The sequence below is a fragment of the Triplophysa rosa genome, linkage group LG7, assembly GCF_024868665.1.
Source record: "Triplophysa rosa linkage group LG7, Trosa_1v2, whole genome shotgun sequence".
In the NCBI taxonomy this organism is placed as follows: Eukaryota; Metazoa; Chordata; class Actinopteri; order Cypriniformes; family Nemacheilidae; genus Triplophysa; species Triplophysa rosa.
The window spans coordinates 17,864,533-17,883,677 of record NC_079896.1 but is presented as its reverse complement, the minus strand read 5'-3'; the positions used below and the strand labels follow the sequence as shown (position 1 = coordinate 17,883,677).

The window sequence follows — 19,145 nt, the reverse complement described above, 5'->3', positions numbered from 1 at the left end:
GCGCCATGAATAGGCAGCAAAGGGCAGCAAACTATCAAGTCTAGGCGCGCTGCGGACGTGAGGAAGACTATGGCAGAGTTAGGCGGTCAGGGGGAAGCGAAAGGCTCCTCGTGCACGCGGTGATGAAGATTAGGTGGTGAGGGGATGAGTAGGCACTTTGTGGCGCGAGGGTCCACGCCCGCAGCACTTTGCCACCCCTTGTGGCGTCCGTACGATGCCTCTCCGGAAAAACGGCCCCTAAACTCCGATAAGGGAAAAAAGTCCCAATCATAATAAGAGTGAGCGAGAATTTGGCGTACAATTCAGGTATACGAGCCCTTCGTCTGCCTAGTCGACCGATGGCAATCTATATGAATGGACAATTGTCCACGATTTACCTAACTTCCCTTGCATGCCATTCCATTCGCAAAGTTCATTGGCCTTTTAAAAGTACAATCAGAGATGATAGGTTCTCAAGTTCAAACCCCATTCAGTCTCGACGCAACGTCTCGTTCCCTCCATCAGGGAATGGAGGTAACATCCGTAACCAAGACTTTTTTAGAAATAGTTATTGTACCGATGGTTGAGTGAGGGATGAAGGTTTTGCCTGTTTTGCATTATTAACAGATTTTTGATACTCATCGTGTTCGTTCGGATGGTGAACTTTTAAATGTTACTTTTAAAACCATTTTTTGTCCACGTACCCATAGTGAGTGCTTAATATGTCAGGAATACCTTACTGTGCACCCCCCACATCAACGGACTGATTTTTTGTCCACCTACCCATTATGTGTGCCAAACGTCCCTTACACCCGGGTCCCTTAAACTCCCCCACGTACATGGACCCAAAATTTGTCCATGTAAACCTTAATTTTTCCTAGTTTGTTCATAATTCCTCACGGAGTCCCCACGAGCGACACGCGTCCAACGGGCCACAGAGGAAAACCCATTGGCTTTAAGTGCTCGCGGTACATACGCCTTGCGCTTTCAAGATGAAATGCTTCGCCGTTCACAGGTCACAATGTAACACATCACCCGCAGTATGACCTCGAAGGACTTGGCCGAGGACCCTGTGCGAACTGACTTCCTAACCCTAACCCTAGATGTTTTGAGCAAGTCCGCGTCTGCGTGGCACGCCGAAGGAGAACATGTTGTCGGTATGTCGAGCGAGCGCCCGCCGAGAGTCGGCACCAGCGGTTCGGTTAACCTGGGACCCCCTGGGACCGTGCGGGGGACGGATGAAAAAAACCCATGTGCACTAATTTCAAATGAAGCGACATCTACGCCTTTATGGACGTGACTCAGAAAAGTCAGATCGAGTTTAAATTTGAAATACACACAACTGTAGGTTTCACTCGCAGGTCCCATGACGCATGGACCGCTGCATTGTTCCAATCAAAAGTTGTGATTCGGAGCTCTACAATGGGAATCGAAAAGGTCTGTGGGTCTTAGAGCTCAAGGAGATACTGACAAGACATTTTGGAACATCTTAGCAACCTTTAGAGCCACGGCTTCGTGCTGTCAATATGTCGATCGGGAGGCGAAGGAGTGGTGGTGTTTGCAATTTGCGGCCCATGGCATGTTCCTGCGGATAGCTCACACACCCATTACTTCAATTGAAGTAAACAAAGGGTTGGTGTACAGTCTTCAATGAGCGCCCGCGGACTTGGCCTCGGCACTCTCGTCACATCGTACAGAGAAACTTTTAGCGATTTTATTATCTCGGTTACGTACCTGAGGGTGACTTGTGTCCAGCTGAGGAGGAGGATGACGATGTCGCTCTTGCATACAGTCTCCTTTTAAAGAATTAAGTCCACTTATAAGTTAAGTACTGTATCATTATTTTTAAACTCATGGTGAATGTACAGTATTATACCCCTTTCTTTACATTCAGAGAAAGTACACCTCATAAAACACTACCAATACATTCAAATGACATTTATGTTTTTTAAATGCTACAACAAAACAAATTCATAAGGTGACACAATTAGAGGCCTTCAGAATGTTTTATTAATTTAGTCTGCCTCTTGCAAACAACAATTTCATTATGTATTTACACAACTACATAAAACAGGTTAAAGAAAAGCAGAAGAGAGATTTCTTAAACTATAAACAAACATTTAAAGATAGAAACGGTACATAAAATGCCACCACGATTATAATCTATAAATTAGAAATATGAACTGGAAGCATAACACATTGTATATCTCTTCAAAACTCACTAGGCATCTCATTTTCCTGATATCATTGAAATTATAAATTATAGACTGCTGTCTTGACGGCCTCTAAACCCACGTAAAGTTGCATGTGAATATGGCTATCTATCCTGTATTTGCTCGACGTTGGCTTGTTGTTACGGCGTCATAGAGCCTGGAAGCGTGTCCCACTTTTAAGTGCGTGAAAGTTGGCAACCCTGCTAATATACTTACAAAATAAGAAAGTAATTTAAGTACAAACACTAAAACAATACAATACAGAAAACCGCAAACAGATTGCTCTCTAATCAGCTGCACTGTCTTCAGTATCGACTTCCTGGTCAGGGAGCTGTCAATCCAAATCTCACTAACCAATGAGAGTAAAGTGGCCATAAATCCCGCCCACACGTGAGATTTGTGCCAGAAAGGCGAACGAAAAATTGAGAAGCGTAAACGAAAACTCGGAAAGCGCAAATGAAAAATCTAGCAGCAAATTCAAAACTATTATTTGCAAAAACGAAACTTAGAACATTGTTAAGAAAAATAGCAGTATTTTGAAAATCAAGTCACATTCTTGCAATTGAGTTTATTGTTTTCATTATCAAAGTGTTTTTTTTTCTTTCTCATTGTATAATTTTGTTCGTTTTTTAAAAGTTTGCTTTCACTTTTATTGGCACAAAAGGAATCCCATACGCCTCTCCACTCATTCGATTGGACAAGCGCTTTTCTGCTCAGAGTTGAGTTTTTTTCAACTTCGAGCGCTCAAAGCGCTCCGCCTAAAACGCGAGGTGCTGCAGGCCGCAGAAACGCGAGGCGCCCGGCGCGCATAAGCAGCACGCAAAACGCTCCCTGCCAACTGAAAACAATTTAAAAGAGGCGCGTCTCACCGCAAAAGACGCGTTCTGTCTGATCAGACCCTTACTCTGCTACTGTCCTCTATCTGTGTGCCAATGTTAATAACTTTTCATAACTATGGGTTGCCATAAATGCAATGGCAGGATAATAATAATAATAAGAAAACTAACGATTTAAACTGCCCCTTCGGGCTTGACCCCTAAAAATAATAAGTTCCAATAGGGGTCTTCGCCCCCTCAAGCCACAATTACGGGGTCAAGCCCTACAAGGCACATAAGGCCATATACACGGACTTTTCTGAAAATGAGTTTTTGAAATGCAGATCTAAAAACATTTGAACACAACTTAGAACACAAAGTGCTCATACCTTTTGATCACTAGGTGGCACTGTCACCAAACTTTCGTGAGGTAAAGAAGATGTGCCAATGATGATACACACCGTGTTTTGTGTTGATATGCAAAAGTTTGGTGAAGATACATCATCAAATCCATTTTGGCGTGCATGACATCAAATTTGTTTACGTGGTTTACGAAAATCTCTAGAAGTCTAGAAGTTTTGTGCAGACAAACACTGTAGTAGGAGTTTGATAAAGTTTTTAATATAATTCAAAATAGGGAGATAGGAAGTAGGTTGCACTAGGACAAGTTTTATGACAAATGACTCACCACGAGCCAGTTAAAGTAAATCTATAATTAAAGGGATAGTTCACCCGAAAATGAAAATTCTGTCATCATTTACTTACCCTCAGATTGTTCCAAACCTGCATACATTTATTTGTTCTGCCAAGCACAAAGGAAGGTATTTGGAAGAATGTCAGTAACCGAGCAGATCTTGCTCCCGAGCAGAGTATTTATTTTCCCTATTGTGGCAATAAAGAAGAATAAGAACACTAACGGATGCAAGCAATTTTAGTAGGGGTCTCCTCCCCTTCGGGGCTTGACCCCTAATTATATCTAGATATTGTGTACAAACAAAGCTGTTGTTTTTATGCATTGATGCAGAATATTTCATGTCAACATTGCGATTTCACGGCTCTATACAGCATCCATCAGTTTTTTCTTACGTCTGAACTTTTCTTGACATGTGACTGTGATTTAGTCGGGGTTTGTGCTTAGGGAGGTTCTTAAATAGGAATTGATTTCTTTAATGCAGGGGTCTCCAACCCTGTTCCTGGTGAGCTACACCAGCAGCAAATCAAGGTGTTCAGGGTTGCTTGATAATTACAAACAGGTGTGTTGAAACAGGGTTGGAGCTGCAGTCTGCAGGACAGTAGCTCCCCAGGAGCAGGGTTGGATATCCCTGCTTTAATTAAATCTAGGGCTGCAACTAATGATTATTTTAATTGTCGACTAATCTAACGATTATTTTTTCGATTAGTCAACTAATCTAACAATGTTTTTTATCTAATAAAGATTTTTTGGATTAATCCTTTGGCAAACTTTGCAAATAAACAATAAGTTCTTGTTTTTTCTTACATTATAAAGCAAATCATACTTTTTACTCCACTACATTTTATAAATAAATATTGTCGTTTTAACATTTTATTCCGTGTTTACATTAAAATCACCATCTTCTTTTAATTAAGTAGTTTTAATTTTAAAAGTAAAAAAAATACTGATTTTTTATGTACTTGTATTAAAGGTAAAAAAATGTTTTATTGCACTTATGCTTTTTGTTGTCCTTATGTTGTTCCAATTGCTTCCATTGTTTCCCTCATCTGTAGGTCGCTTTGGATAAAAGCGTCTGCTAAATGACTAAATGTAAAAACATTTAAAAAATGTGTATATGAAATACTAGAGCATGATTATGCTCTGTATTTTTTTCCTCCAAGTAATATCCGACTCTATTTTCAGTCTCATAATATAATTGAGTAAAAGTAAAATACTACTATCTGTCTCTGTTTATTGTACAAAACTATCACCAAATAAAAGACTCTAAAGCCCGCACACCCGGAACTCAGAATGATGCGCTTAATGCATTCGCTTCGTTATTTACAGTTATGCGCATCCCGGACACACAATGATGCGCTTAAAGCACCTACTCCTTCTGAAGTCCCGGGGATCATTTTTCTCCCCAAAGAAAATAATAGTTAGAACACAACGAGAAGAGATGATATGTTACATGTTTAACACACAGTGCGTTGCATAAATTCAACAGTTTACAGTTAAATCAGAGGTTTAAAAAGAGTTATTTCGTATGAAGACGCAACATATTCAGACCGCTTCCAGTGCTTCTAATAAGCTAAGCTATACTCAGCGAGTAACGTTAACTCACAGTCTCTAGCAAAATACATTTTAAACAAAACCATAGACTATCATCTTGTCATTATGAAGAATAATGAAAACATTGGAACATCTTGGGAAGAGTAGCGTCCTGACCGTCACCGTACACACGCATGCTGACAGTGGAGATTGACAGACAGCACCAGCAGAGGACAGAGTTTCTTAATTATGCAATATTGGTTTATTCCTTACATAAAGCTATCGAATGACATAAAAAGTGCATTGGTGCTTTCATGATAGTTAGTCCTTTTTGAAGCTTAAGAGTAATTTAGGCAGGGTCACAATCTGCAAAGGTTCACATACACTAACTTACACTAGTACAATAGCGTTAATGTAAATCATTCATGTAAAGCGTAGTTTTACATTACAAAAAAGTAAATTACAAAAAAGTAATTTATTATGAAAGTCTACATCTACGTGCCCCTCTCCGTCCGTTTGTGATTGCGTGTCCTTGCTGTGATGATCGTATTCCGGGGGTAACTTAACGTTAGGGGGAATTCCTCCATCCATTAACTAACTTACTGCGTCCGAGGCTCTCGATCGCTTTTTGTCGGGTGAATTATACTTTCTCTTGTTCTGCTGATTAATTTACACACGCCCAGGAACAGAAACTGCTATTACAGCAGATAAACGTAAATAATACGAAGCGTATTTTAGTAGTCGACGTAATCAATGACGTCGACGCGTCGTTGCAGCACTAATTAAATCAATGCCAACCTTTGGAATGGACTCTTGATTGCCAAAACCTCAGAATTGATTCCTTCTGGATTCGATTCCCAGCCCTATTATTAAGTTGCAGCAATGAATACATTTATACTGCCCACCCCTAACTCATCATGTCCAGGGTAATTGCTTTGTTGCTCAATTATGCATTTGTTCTGATGCTGTATGGTTGATCTTTTGAACATACAGTATTTTTATCTTTTTTCTCTCCTTTAGGTCATTTGTGTATTTAAGTAATTTACTCTATCCTGTGACCCTGGCCCATCGGATTGCCATTGTCAGTGAAAAGGGAGAGGTCAAAGGTTTCCTCAGAGTAGCTGTACAGGCAATATCAGGTAAAATTAGGACTGCAAATGTCCTGCAGCACCAAAGCAATATGACACATGCTCGCAGGTCTGTTGACTAACTCACCAATATTTCTTGTTGTATTACTTTTTTGGCTGCAATCAAAATTTAAAGTGCAGATATGTATGAATGTTTGAAGAAATTAGCAATGTATAGAATCTGGAATAAAGATTTAAGGTGTATTTAGGCCTGGGGGTTGTTGATCTGAGGGGCAAGTTGCGTATGACTTCTTGAGGAAGTGATGTGAAGGTGCTCTGGTATTTCCTCCAGCCGATGAAGAGGCACCAGACTATGGCTATGTTGTTAGACATTCAGGAACTGCCAAGATTTCCTTTGATGATCAGCAGTTTGAAAAGGTATTGATATTCAAACACTCTAAAGCCTTTTAGTTTGGTCAGTTGGTCTTTCAGCCTGTCAAGTTGGTGTCTAGGTGATGTTCAGCTTGTCCTAGACTTACCATCTGACAAATAGTCAGAACCCCTAAAAAAAACAAGCAAATCAGAACAGACTGACCAAGCTCTGGGACCATCCAGCGAACATGCTAAAGATGGTTAAGTGTACCTTGTAGCATGAATGTCCAGGCCAATTTATGCCGGTTAGCAGTGTAATGGCTGGTTGACTAGTATGGTTTGTTTGCTAAAGCAAAGTTGACCAAGGGGATTGTTAATGGTGATTGCAACCAATTGGAAACAAACCAGTGCATCAGCATACATAACACAACAATTGCAAAAGTTTCATTTGATGTTTCCTTTTGAGCAGTACCAGTCAGAGTCTTGCCCTGCTGGTGTCTCTCAGGAAGAGCTGCGAATTGTGGAAGGGGAGGGCCAGAATGCTGAAATATGTATTTCATCAGATGAAGTCAACAATAACACATGTACAGGTAATAAACACCTGTGTTCTTGTTGGAATATATATGCATTTTTAATGTAATGTTGAGCTCATCATGTTTGTGATGTTTAATATAGTGTTAATTATGCAGTAATTTTAGACTTAATTTAAAACACTTATCTTTGCAGCTGTCTAATGGGAGTTTATTTTATTAGGGGTTTTTTTCACTTGACTTTAATTTTGTGTTTCCCTAGCTAACCCAGAGGAGGAGGAGACCTCTGTCAAAACAGGTCTTGATGGCATCCTGGATGGAGCTCTGGATCATTTGAGAATTGGGGAAGTCTTCACATTCAGAGTTACTGTGCTTCAGGCATCAAGCATATCTGCAGAGTATGCAGAAATATTTTGCCAGTTCAAGTAAGGCCTTTTTGAAAACAAGAATATTGATTCCTAAAAAAGTGGAAAAAAAAGTTAATATTAAAACCATATTTTTGAGCACAAACATTTGCCAGTTTAAAGACACTATCATTAGTGTTTCTAACATGTGACCTGTGTCTAATAGACATTCATCATTACTGCTCCCGGTTTGCAGTTTTATTCACAGGCACGATGAAGGATTTTCCACAGAGCCGTTGAAGAACACTGGACGAGGTCCACCACTTGGCTTCTATCATGTGCAGAATGTAAGCACTACACTTTAGCATCACATTATAAAATAATGACAAAAGCAATAATGATCGGACTAAAGCAGTAACTTGACATCAGTAATATTTTTGAGCAGTGACTTAAGTTCAGTAATCTTTTACAATCGAATGTTGTTCCTGTAGCTTTTACAATTGGATGTTGTTCCTGTAGCTATGTCGGGATTGATAAATTTTCCTGTAGCTGTTACAAGATAACCAAACAAGATTACAAAATGACAATGTAACTATAATCAAAAGGTAAGAGACAGGCACAAACATCCACGGGTGATCACATCCACTAGTATAACATCCACAGGAACAAATTACAGGTAGGTATAACAACTGCACTGTAAAATGTTACTGCTGAGTTCACTTGACTTATTTTGATCCAGTTTGTTCGCTTTACGTGATTTAACAAGTAATGACAACTTTTTGCCACGGAACATGGTAAAACTCAATAGATCAATTTAGCTCTACTTAATATTTTAAGTATTTGTAAATGTTTAGGCTGCTCATGCGCAGCACAGTAGGTGGCAGTATGCACCTTTACAGTTGGTTTGCAACTCACCAATAAATCCACAGAAGAAGGTGTAGGAAACGTTTTCCTCGTCGAAGCAGAGACCAGGAGACGTTGGGATATCTTTCATACAGAAGTTCTCTTTATTGAGGACTCGCTGTGCATCGCTGTAGTCATCCAAGTCTGACTTTTAGTTCAGCACAGTAGAGTTTTATACCTTTCAAGGGGGCGGGATAGAAGTGGAGATGATTTACAGTACACAAAGCATGCAAATACAGGAATCAGCCCGTTACCGAATTGTCCCAGCCAAGGTCTCATCAGCATAACAGTGTCATTCAAATGCATAGGTGCTAATCCAATCAGCCTGACAGTATTGCCCATACCGTCACATTATCATAGAGACAAAGGCTTAACTGTGCCTTGAGTTTAGCATTCACTTTTAACTTGGGACCCTGCCCAATGGTCAGGAAGTGCATAACGACAAAAGGGTAATCTCTCAGACACCTGGGCTGCCTGACTTGATCTTCTTAGAATGTCATCATCTTTACCTCAAAATGTGAAACATAATGTACATAACTTTAACCTAAATATAACATTGTATAAATTTGTAATCCCACAAAGGCTATTCATTCGCAGCTATGCATTTCTGAATTCTGGTGCGATGAAAGCAGGATGAGGTGCGTCTGTGTTTGTTTCTATCATAATGTATTGTTTAATTGCCTATTATTCATTGTTCAACCATATAACAATAATATTAGGAATTAGAATTAGAGTTAGCATTGCACTGCAACACGGGCGGACTGGGAAGCAAAAACGGCCCTGGAGTTTTCAGCCCACAATCGGCCCTATACCATTTCTGTCGAGGGGGGTGGCGGTTGTATGTAACATGTCATTGCGTTACATGTACGCGTGTCAGTCTCGATAATGCCTTCGCGTTGCGTGCATTCATGTTAATATCGTCCGTCTGTCTGGCAAAGCGTCCATTCCGGCACCATACATTACTGGCCCGCCGGGAAAAGTTCCGATACTCCGGATGGCTGGACCGCCATTCTGCACTTTGACAGAATGTCCTACTGGTCAGTCTGCCCCTGCTGCTACATTATGTGCTAATGTTGCAAGAGAGGCACTTTAAAAAATCACACAGGAATGATTAAATCCTACTGCATTACAAAAACCAACGACTATGCCACCCAGGTTGAATACCTGGGAAATACAAGACACACAGGTTTTAAAAACACTATTTTTTTGTAATAATGCAATTTTATTAAATGGCCATAAATAAGGCAAGGCAAGGGTCAATGAACCATAAAAGCTCAGTGTAATCAATAGCAAGCAGTGGCAGTTAAAATGACAAGCAAGTGCAGACAAGCAAGTTTTCCCAAAAAGATTATATATATATATATATACACTCACCTAAAGGATTATTAGGAACACCATACTAATACGGTGTTTGACCCCCTTTCGCCTTCAGAACTGCCTTAATTCTACGTGGCATTGATTCAACAAGGTGCTGAAAGCATTCTTTAGAAATGTTGGCCCATATTGGTAGGATAGCATCTTGCAGTTGATGGAGATTTGTGGGATGCACATCCAGGGCACGAAGCTCCCGTTCCACCACATCCCAAAGATGTTCTATCGGGTTGAGATCTGGTGACTGTGGGGGCCATTCTAGTACAGTGAACTCATTGTCATGTTCAAGAAACCAATTTGAAATGATTCGAGCTTTGTGACATGGTGCATTATCCTGCTGGAAGTAGCCATTAGAGGATGGGTACATGGTGGTCATAAAGGGATGGACATGGTCAGAAACAATGCTCAGGTAGGCCGTGGCATTTAAACGATGCCCAATTGGCACTAAGGGGCCTAAAGTGTGCCAAGAAAACATCCCCCACACCATTACACCACCACCACCAGCCTGCACAGTGGTAACAAGGCATGATGGATCCATGTTCTCATTCTGTTTACGCCAAATTCTGACTCTACCATTTGAATGTCTCAACAGAAATCGAGACTCATCAGACCAGGCAACATTTTTCCAGTCTTCAACTGTCCAATTTTGGTGAGCTCGTGCAAATTGTAGCCTCTTTTTCCTATTTGTAGTGGAGATGAGTGGTACCCGGTGGGGTCTTCTGCTGTTGTAGCCCATCTGCCTCAAGGTTGTGCGTGTTGTGGCTTCACAAATGCTTTGCTGCATACCTCGGTTGTAACGAGTGGTTATTTCAGTCAAAGTTGCTCTTCTATCAGCTTGAATCAGTCGGCCCATTCTCCTCTGACCTCTAGCATCAACAAGGCATTTTCGCCCACAGGACTGCCGCATACTGGATGTTTTTCCCTTTTCACACCATTCTTTGTAAACCCTAGAAATGGTTGTGCGTGAAAATCCCAGTAACTGAGCAGATTGTGAAATACTCAGACCGGCCCGTCTGGCACCAACAACCATGCCACGCTCAAAATTGCTTAAATCACCTTTCTTTCCCATTCTGACATTCAGTTTGGAGTTCAGGAGATTGTCTTGACCAGGACCACACCCCTAAATGCATTGAAGCAACTGCCATGTGATTGGTTGATTAGATAATTGCATTAATGAGAAATTGAACAGGTGTTCCTAATAATCCTTTAGGTGAGTGTATATATATATATATATATATATATATATATATATGAGAAACTCCAGCATCAGGACACAGCCAACCTGCCCACTCTGGACTACCCCAGCTCCTAGAAACAAAAGAACAATTACCACCAAATCAAATGTGGTAAAGGGCAATTACAAAGAAAAAAAACATAACAAATCAACCAACAAAAGAAAATAGGGAAAGTGCAAAGTCAACAAAATAAACCAAAATTCACAATAAAAATAAAATCAACGCCAAACACTAAACCTGGAGCACTCTTCAAACCATTCAGGCACCACAATGAGTTTAGGCCACCTGGGTTGTACACGTCAATTCTTAAAGCAATATGCGGTACAAATGTATACCACAGGAACACAATTCTGAATAAACAAAACAAGAAACAAAAACAAACAAATGTTAACAAACAGAAGTGGCAGGTTGGACACCAGCAACACCACAAGTCAAAGCAAAGGGCTTGTGTGTGTATGACACTGCCGCTCGGGGCTGCTCGGCTCGAATCTGGCTGTCGGCAACGAAATGGGGCGGGGGGACCCGAGTCTCTGGGCCCCTGGGGTGCCAGGTGGGCCCCATCGCGTTTAGGACGGATTTTTCACTCATTTATTATTCATGATTATTTTTCTTATTATTCTTGTCTTTCTTGATTTTTTGTTGTTGTATTTCTAAATAATGGATTTATTTACTTTGGGTGCAAGAAAAGCGCATTATAAATAAAATGCATTATTAGTATTATTATTATTATTACTCTCCGTGGGTCGAGCCGGACAAATGAGGCACACCGAGATGAGGTGCCCCGATCCCCTACAATACAGACACAGCTTCTGGACAATATGGCCGTGTCGTTCCTCCTTGGTGAGATGATATTGAACTTGCATTGGTTCTGGTGTCGGAGGGCTGTAGGGTGGTGGGTTGTGCAAAGGAGATGTAGCAGGTGTAGCAGGCAGTGAAATGCTAAGCAATGTGGACTAACATTTTCCAGCCCCATGGAGTCATCGTAATAGCCAGATGGTAAGAACCTCTGAACTCAATCCTTGACGGTAAACTTGATGATAATAGAGCAGTCTCTTTCCATCCGCTGTTAGCAGCTAATCTGCAAAATTGTAATGCATACTCTGCCACAGAAGATTTCCCTTGACGAAAGCAAAGCAGCTGATCCTGCACAGAGAGAGGGTTAAAAGTCTGACTGAAGACTTCCTGGAAGTGCTGGAAGAAGGTAGAGAGAGTGTTAGTCACAGGTCCCCCACCGTCCCAAATATTCTGAGCCCATTGCAGAGTTTTTAACAGCACCTGGTGAGCATAATCCAAAGGTAAGAGACAGTCAGTGGCACAAACATCCACGGTTGATCACATCCATGAATATAACATCCACACATATAAACATCCACAGGAACAAAAAACAGGTAGGTATCTCAGATAGGAATAACAACTGGGTAAAATCTAGAGTGTGAAAAACAGCAAACAACAACTAGACCTGATAAAGACGTGTTGTGAGGTGAGTATATATGAATCCGGGTTGATTGGGAACAGGTGCCTGGTGTAGTAGTCGGGTGAGGGAGAGTGGGTAGCTGGCAGAGAGGTCTGGTGCAGGGGGCATGGTCAAGAGCAAAGCAGGGTTTGTAACAGTAGGTATGTTCGACCACCTGCGCGCTTGCGCAGACCGATCGGCGAGATTATCCGCTTGCAATCGAGGGAGGAGTTGAAAAAGGAGCAGTCAAGTCTGATACCTGCTGCTTGCCGTAGTGACGTTCGTGCTGTGTTTCCTTTTCAAAGCGTGAATGAAGTGGATTAGATAGTGGATTTGTCGAATAAACAAACGTTTAAATTAAAAAGTAGCAACCATAAACACTTCATATTGCATATGTTATGTTCTGCTTAACACTGTGTGCCTATAAATCATGGTAAACATAAGCATATGTTATTAAATTACCTACGGAGTTGAATCAGTATTTGTTTAATTTTTATTTTATTAAATTACACAACATAACATTATGATTATACGAACAGAGTTTTAGCTGTTTTAACATGAATTAATAAGTATTAGTTGAACTGAGGATGTAAGAAGAAACCTGAAATGCATGTAATCGTTGTCATGCATGTATCTAGCCAATTATGAAAAGCTGTGTCGGTATCACAGCCCGGTGAAGCCACTCCTGAGATGCTACTCGAAACGCTGTCGCGGTACTTTGATGCCACACGTGAAAGTCATGTGGTGTCTGCGCCTTTTCAAGTCTGACAAAATTTCTAACCGGCATGCACTGCTTCATGTCAGCTGGCGATCGGTCTGCACAGCGCCACATGAAGATGAACACACCTAGTAGCTTGCATTCGTGGTGTGCTAGGGCAAGGATCCCAACACACGCGATACAACATGTCTCTGAAATGTGTAAATGTAGTGTGGATGACTGAATAAAGAAAAAGCAGCCAATTAGAGCCCTGGAATATATATATAGTAACTCATTCAATGCTGTTTAAATTCCAACATGTTTGAAGCTTAACACTGCCCATATTTCCTGTAGCTCAGCGGTTACAGCATGGTGCTATGTAATATAGTTTTTATAAATAACTGGAAGAGGTTTTGGGGCAGACCTGACCTGTTGAAAAGTGACGGTCTCCATCCCTCCATCTGGGTGCTGCCCTCCTGTCTAGAAATATGGCACATAGTCTTAATGCTAAAACTTGACTCACTGGGTCGCAGGTCAGGGAGCAGACAGAATGGCATATCCAACTGTCTGCTTGCCATCTCACGTCGCAGAATACACAAAATGCACAACTTGCGATAATCCCTTCTCGCAAAACATCATAAAATAGAGACTGTGTCTGTCCCCCGGATTAGCAAACATAAAATAATGCGTAAACCTCTTAAAAGTAATTGAATAAACGTTAAACAAATTACACATGAACAAAATACAGATAATCAACTGTTACGACTCGGATTGCTAAATATTAGATCTCTCTCTAATGAAGCACTTTTTGTTAACGACATGATAACAGATCATAAAATAGGCATGCTCTGTTTGACAGAAGCATGGCTAAAACCAGATGATTATTATACTTTAAATGAGTCTGTCCCCCAGGATTATTATTATAAACATGAGCCTCGTCTAAAAGGCAGAGCGGGAGGTGTCGCTGCAATTACAATAACTCTATTAGCATTTCCCAGAAGTCTAATTTTAAATACAATTCTTTTGAAGTCATGGTACTTCATGTAACAACACCTAATACTAAGGATAAAACATTTAAAAAATCAATTCTGGCAATTGTATATAGGTCTCCAAGGCACCACACAGATTTTATTAAAGAATTTGGTGGGTTCTTATCAGAACTAGTACTGGCCACAGACAGAGTCCTTGTCGTTGGTGACTTTAACATCCATGTAGATAACGATACAGATGCTTTAGGAATGGCTTTCAAAGACACTCTTAACACCATGGGCATTAGACAACATGTGTCAGGACCCTCTCACTTTAGTAATCATACTTTAGATTTAATACTGTTTTACGGTATAAATGTGGACGATGTTAAAATTCTTCAGCAGAGTGAAGACATTTCGGATCATTATCTGGTATGTTTACTTCACTGGCCTATGGCTGCAAATCAAACTCCTTGTTACAAATATGGTAGAACAATAACTTCAACTACCAAAGGTGCGTTTCTCAATAATCCGCCTGGATTGTCTCAAATCGCTAGCATGAGAAATAACGTTGAAGATCTTGACATTACCACTGAAAATTTTAACTCCACCTTCTCGGTAACGCTAGACACAGTTGCTCCTCTACGTTTAAAGAAGATTAAAAATGGCAGTCCCACACCGTGGCATAATGAACACACTCAGGTTCTAAAGAAAGCTGCCCGAAAAATGGAGCGCATCTTTAAGAAAACTAAATTAGAGGTATTTCGTACAGCATGGAAGGATAGTATTCAAAAATACAGGAAAGCCCTAAAAACGTCTAGATCCGACCTACTTTTCATCACTAATAGAAGAAAACCAGTACAACCCTAGGATTTTATTTAACACAGTGGCTAAATTAACAAAAAATAAATCGGCAGCGACTTCTGATTCTGGATATCAGCATAGCAGTGCTGAATTTATGAACCACTTCACAAATATAATCCAAAATTACAGCAATGCAACCAGAAGTGAAACCCGCTGAACAAACAACTAACCACAGTGCCCCTAAGGAGAAATTGTAATTATTTTCTATCGTAGATCACGATGAACTGTCTAAAATCATTAGATCATCTAAATCAACAAAATGCATGCTAGACCCTATACCTACAAATCTACTGAAAGAGATGTTCTCAGAAATTATAAATCCTCTTCTTAGCATTATTAACTCATCTCTGACACTAGGACATGTTCCTAAAGCATATAAGGTGGCTGTTATAAGGCCCCTTTAAAAAAAATCCAACTCGATCCTAGAGAACTAGTTAACTACAGACCTATATCGAATCTACCTTTCATATCTAAAGTTATGGAAAAAGTAGTTTCAACTCAATTATGTTCCTTCCTCTAAAGTAATGACATCAATGAAGAATTCCAATCTGGATTTAGAGCACATCACAGTACAGAGACTGCTTTGATCAGAGTTACAAATTATCTGCTTTTGGCGTCTGACCGAGGTTGTATCTCGTTATTGGTGCTGCTAGACCTTAGTGCTGCATTCGACACCATTGATCACAGCACACTCCTACATAGACTCGAAAATTACTTCGGCATTAAGGGAATAGCTTTGAAATGGTTTAAATCTTATTTATCCGACCGTTTTCAATTTGTAGCAATAAACAATGAGGTGTCACGCAAATCGCAAGTCCAGTACGGTGTACCACAGGGCTCAGTCTTAGGGCCTCTGCTCTTCGCATTATACATGCTACCTCTAGGACAGTGGTTCTCAACTCTGGTCCGCAAGATCCATTTTCCTGCCGAGTTTAGCCCCAACTCTGATATAAAACACCTGAACATGCTAATCAGCGTCTTTAGGAATACATGCTTTCAACTTAATGCGGCGCTTCACAAATCTATCAGCGTATGACATTTAAGTACCGCGATAGTGATTCAAGTGCAGATTGCTCGGTACGCATTTTAATCGCTCTCGCTGTACTTTAATGCCAAACAATCTGTGCAGCCCAACATTAAGTTGAACGCGTCTGTTCCTGATGTCACTGATTAGCCTCTTCAGGTGTTTTATCAGAGTTGGGGCTAAACTCGGCAGGAAAATGGATCTCGCGGGCCAGAGTTGAGAATCACTGCACTAGGAGATATTATAAAGTGACACGGAGTTAGCTTTCCCTGTTATGCTGATGATACTCAATGTTATATTTCCTCGAAGCCTCATGAAACACAGCAGTTGAATCGAATAATGGAATGCATAATCGATATAAAAAACTGGATGAGTAACAACTTATTACCGAACTCGGACAAAACAGAAGTGTTACTTATTGGACCGAAAATCGGCATACGTAACAACCAAGAATACTGCTTAACTATTCTCAACTCAACTCAACTCAACTTTATTCATATAGCGCTTTTTACAATTTTCATTGTTACAAAGCAGCTGTACATAAGACATATTGACTATAAGCAAAACAATTAAAGTTATACCTGTAAAAACAAGAAAAAGGTGAAAACACAGAAGACAGACATACCCACATACAAAACACGCCACACACACACAATATGCACACGTACTAACACACATAGACATAGATGCACACACACACGTACACAGACAAGTACGCGCACACACAGACACACACACGCACATGTCTGGTTTATTATCTCCATGGGGACAGTCGATAGGTGTAATGTTTTTTATACTGTACAAACTGTATATTTTATCCCCTAACCCTAACCCAACCCCTAAACCTAAAGATCATAGAAAACTTTTAGCATTTTTAGATTTTTAAAAAATATTGTTCTGTACAATTTATAAGCTTTTTTGCCCATGGGGACCTCAATTTTGGTCCCCACGGTGACACGAATCCCAATATGTTGGTGTGCATTCAGGTTTAGGTCCCCACCGGGATATAAAAACATGAACGCGCACACACACACGCACAAGTGAGAGCACACATTTAAGATAAAGGAGAGAGAAGCACAGGTCAAATATAACAGACTATAAATTCCTATATGCAATATTAATTAAGCAAAACTTTAAAATTCTAATTCTAAAGCAGCCCCCCCGGCCAGGAAAATAGTGCAAAAGAACAGTATGCAAACGGTGGCGTGGAACCCAAAACTCTAATCGAGAAAAAAAACCTCAGGAGAACCCAGGCCCAACCAGGGAATTCCAGTTCCCCTCTGACAAAAGCTGCTGCCTCTGCACAACAAGGCTAAATAAAAATAAATCAATTTACAAATAAGGTAAATTATAGTTTTAAGATTATCATTAATAATCTAATAGCATTTAAAATTTTGTGGTGAAGACGTGTCAGGTGACCGCGTCCTTCTTTATCCAGCTCTATCATCTCAGCACTTGTCAGGCCACCGCTTCCCATTCTCCGCTCTACCATCAGGTCTGGGCATGAACTGCATCCTGCTCGCTGTGGTAACCTTGGAACAATGAGACAAGACTGGCTGAGAGCAGAGTACTGTTCTGCACTCTTTGATGCAACAAGTACATCAGTTGTGTTTTTGGTTCCGGTTGATCTAACTAATGCAGCCTAAACCCTCAGATGATTTATATTATGGAAGTGTAGTGTATGCAAGATTAAAAAGATGCGTCTTTAGTCTAAATTTAAACTGACAGAGTGTGTCTGCCTCCCGGACAGTGCAGGGAAGACTATTTCAAAGTTTAGGCGCTAGATAGGAAAAGGATCTACCACCTGCACTTGATTTTGAAATTCTAGGTATTACCAACTGACAGGACGCCTGAGAGCATAATGCACGCGAAGGACTGTAATACAAGAGGAGTTCACTCAAGTACTGAGTAGCTAAACCATGTTGGGCTTTATAGGTAATAAGCAAGATTTTAAAGTTAACGCGATGCTTTATAGGTAATCAGTGCAAGGTTGACAGAACTGGGCTAATATGTTCATACTTTTTTGTACGTGTAAGAATTCTAGCTGCCGCGTTTTGGACCAGTTGGAGTTTTTGTAATAAGCCTGCAGGGCAACCACCTAACAGAGCATTACAGTAATCTAGTCTTGATGTCATGAATGCATGAATGAACTTCTCTACATCTGACATCTATTGACAGATGTTCCATAAAACCCTCGTCGTCAGCAAAGAATCTTGCCCTTTTATTCGATAACAATCCATCATTTGAGAGCCATGTTGCCAACACCTGTAAAATTGAATTTTTCCATCTTAAGAATATATCTAAACTGTGTCATATGCTGTCACTATCAGATGCATAGAAGTTAATTCATGCATTCATGACATCAAGACTAGATTACTGTAACCCACTATTAGGTGGTTGCCTGCAGGCTTATTACAAAAACTCCAACTGGTCCAAAATGCGGCAGCTCGAGCATATTAGCCCGGTTCTGTCAACCTTGCAGTGGTTACCTATCAAACATAGCATTAACCTTAAAATCTTGCTTATTACCTTTAAAGCCTTACATGCCTTAGCTCCTCATTACCTGAGTGAACTTCTCTTGTCTTACAGAGCTTCACATGCACTACACTCTCAGGCGTCCGTTCAGCTGGTAATACCTAGAATTTCAAAATCAAGTGCAGGTGGTAGATACTTTTCCTATTCTAGCTCCTAAACTTCGGAACTGTCTTTCCTGCACTGTCCGGGAGGAAGACACACTCTGTTAGTTTAGACTAAAGACTCATCTTTTTACTCTTGCATACACTACACTTCCATAATTTAAATCCTCTGAGGGTTTAGGCTGCATTAGTTAGATCAACCGGAACCAGGAGCACTTCCAAAAACAAATGATGTACTTGTTGCATCAAAGAGTGCCGAACAGTACTCTACTCTCAGCTGTCTTCTCTCATTGTTTCGAGGTTACCGCAGCGAGCAGGATGCAGTTCATGCCCAGACCTGATGATAGAGCTGGATAAAGAAGGAAGCGGCGACTTGACACGTCTTCACCACAAAATTTCAACTACTACTACATCATTAAGGATAATCTTAAACCTATAATTTATCTTATT

General features: G+C 40.5%; 1 protein-coding gene across 3 annotated transcripts in view; it reads left to right on the top strand.

Moving 5' to 3' along the window:
* The window catches only part of LOC130556315 (kinesin-like protein KIF1A), a 254,594-nt gene that overhangs the window by 156,821 nt on the left and 78,628 nt on the right, over nt 1-19,145 (top strand). For all 3 annotated transcript variants that reach the window (XM_057337178.1, XM_057337179.1, XM_057337180.1), the window contains 5 exons: nt 6,252-6,370; nt 6,630-6,736; nt 7,140-7,260; nt 7,463-7,625; nt 7,801-7,891. In XM_057337178.1, the coding sequence (XP_057193161.1) occupies nt 6,252-6,370; nt 6,630-6,736; nt 7,140-7,260; nt 7,463-7,625; nt 7,801-7,891 (601 nt within the window). The remainder of the gene's footprint in view (nt 1-6,251; nt 6,371-6,629; nt 6,737-7,139; nt 7,261-7,462; nt 7,626-7,800; nt 7,892-19,145) is intronic.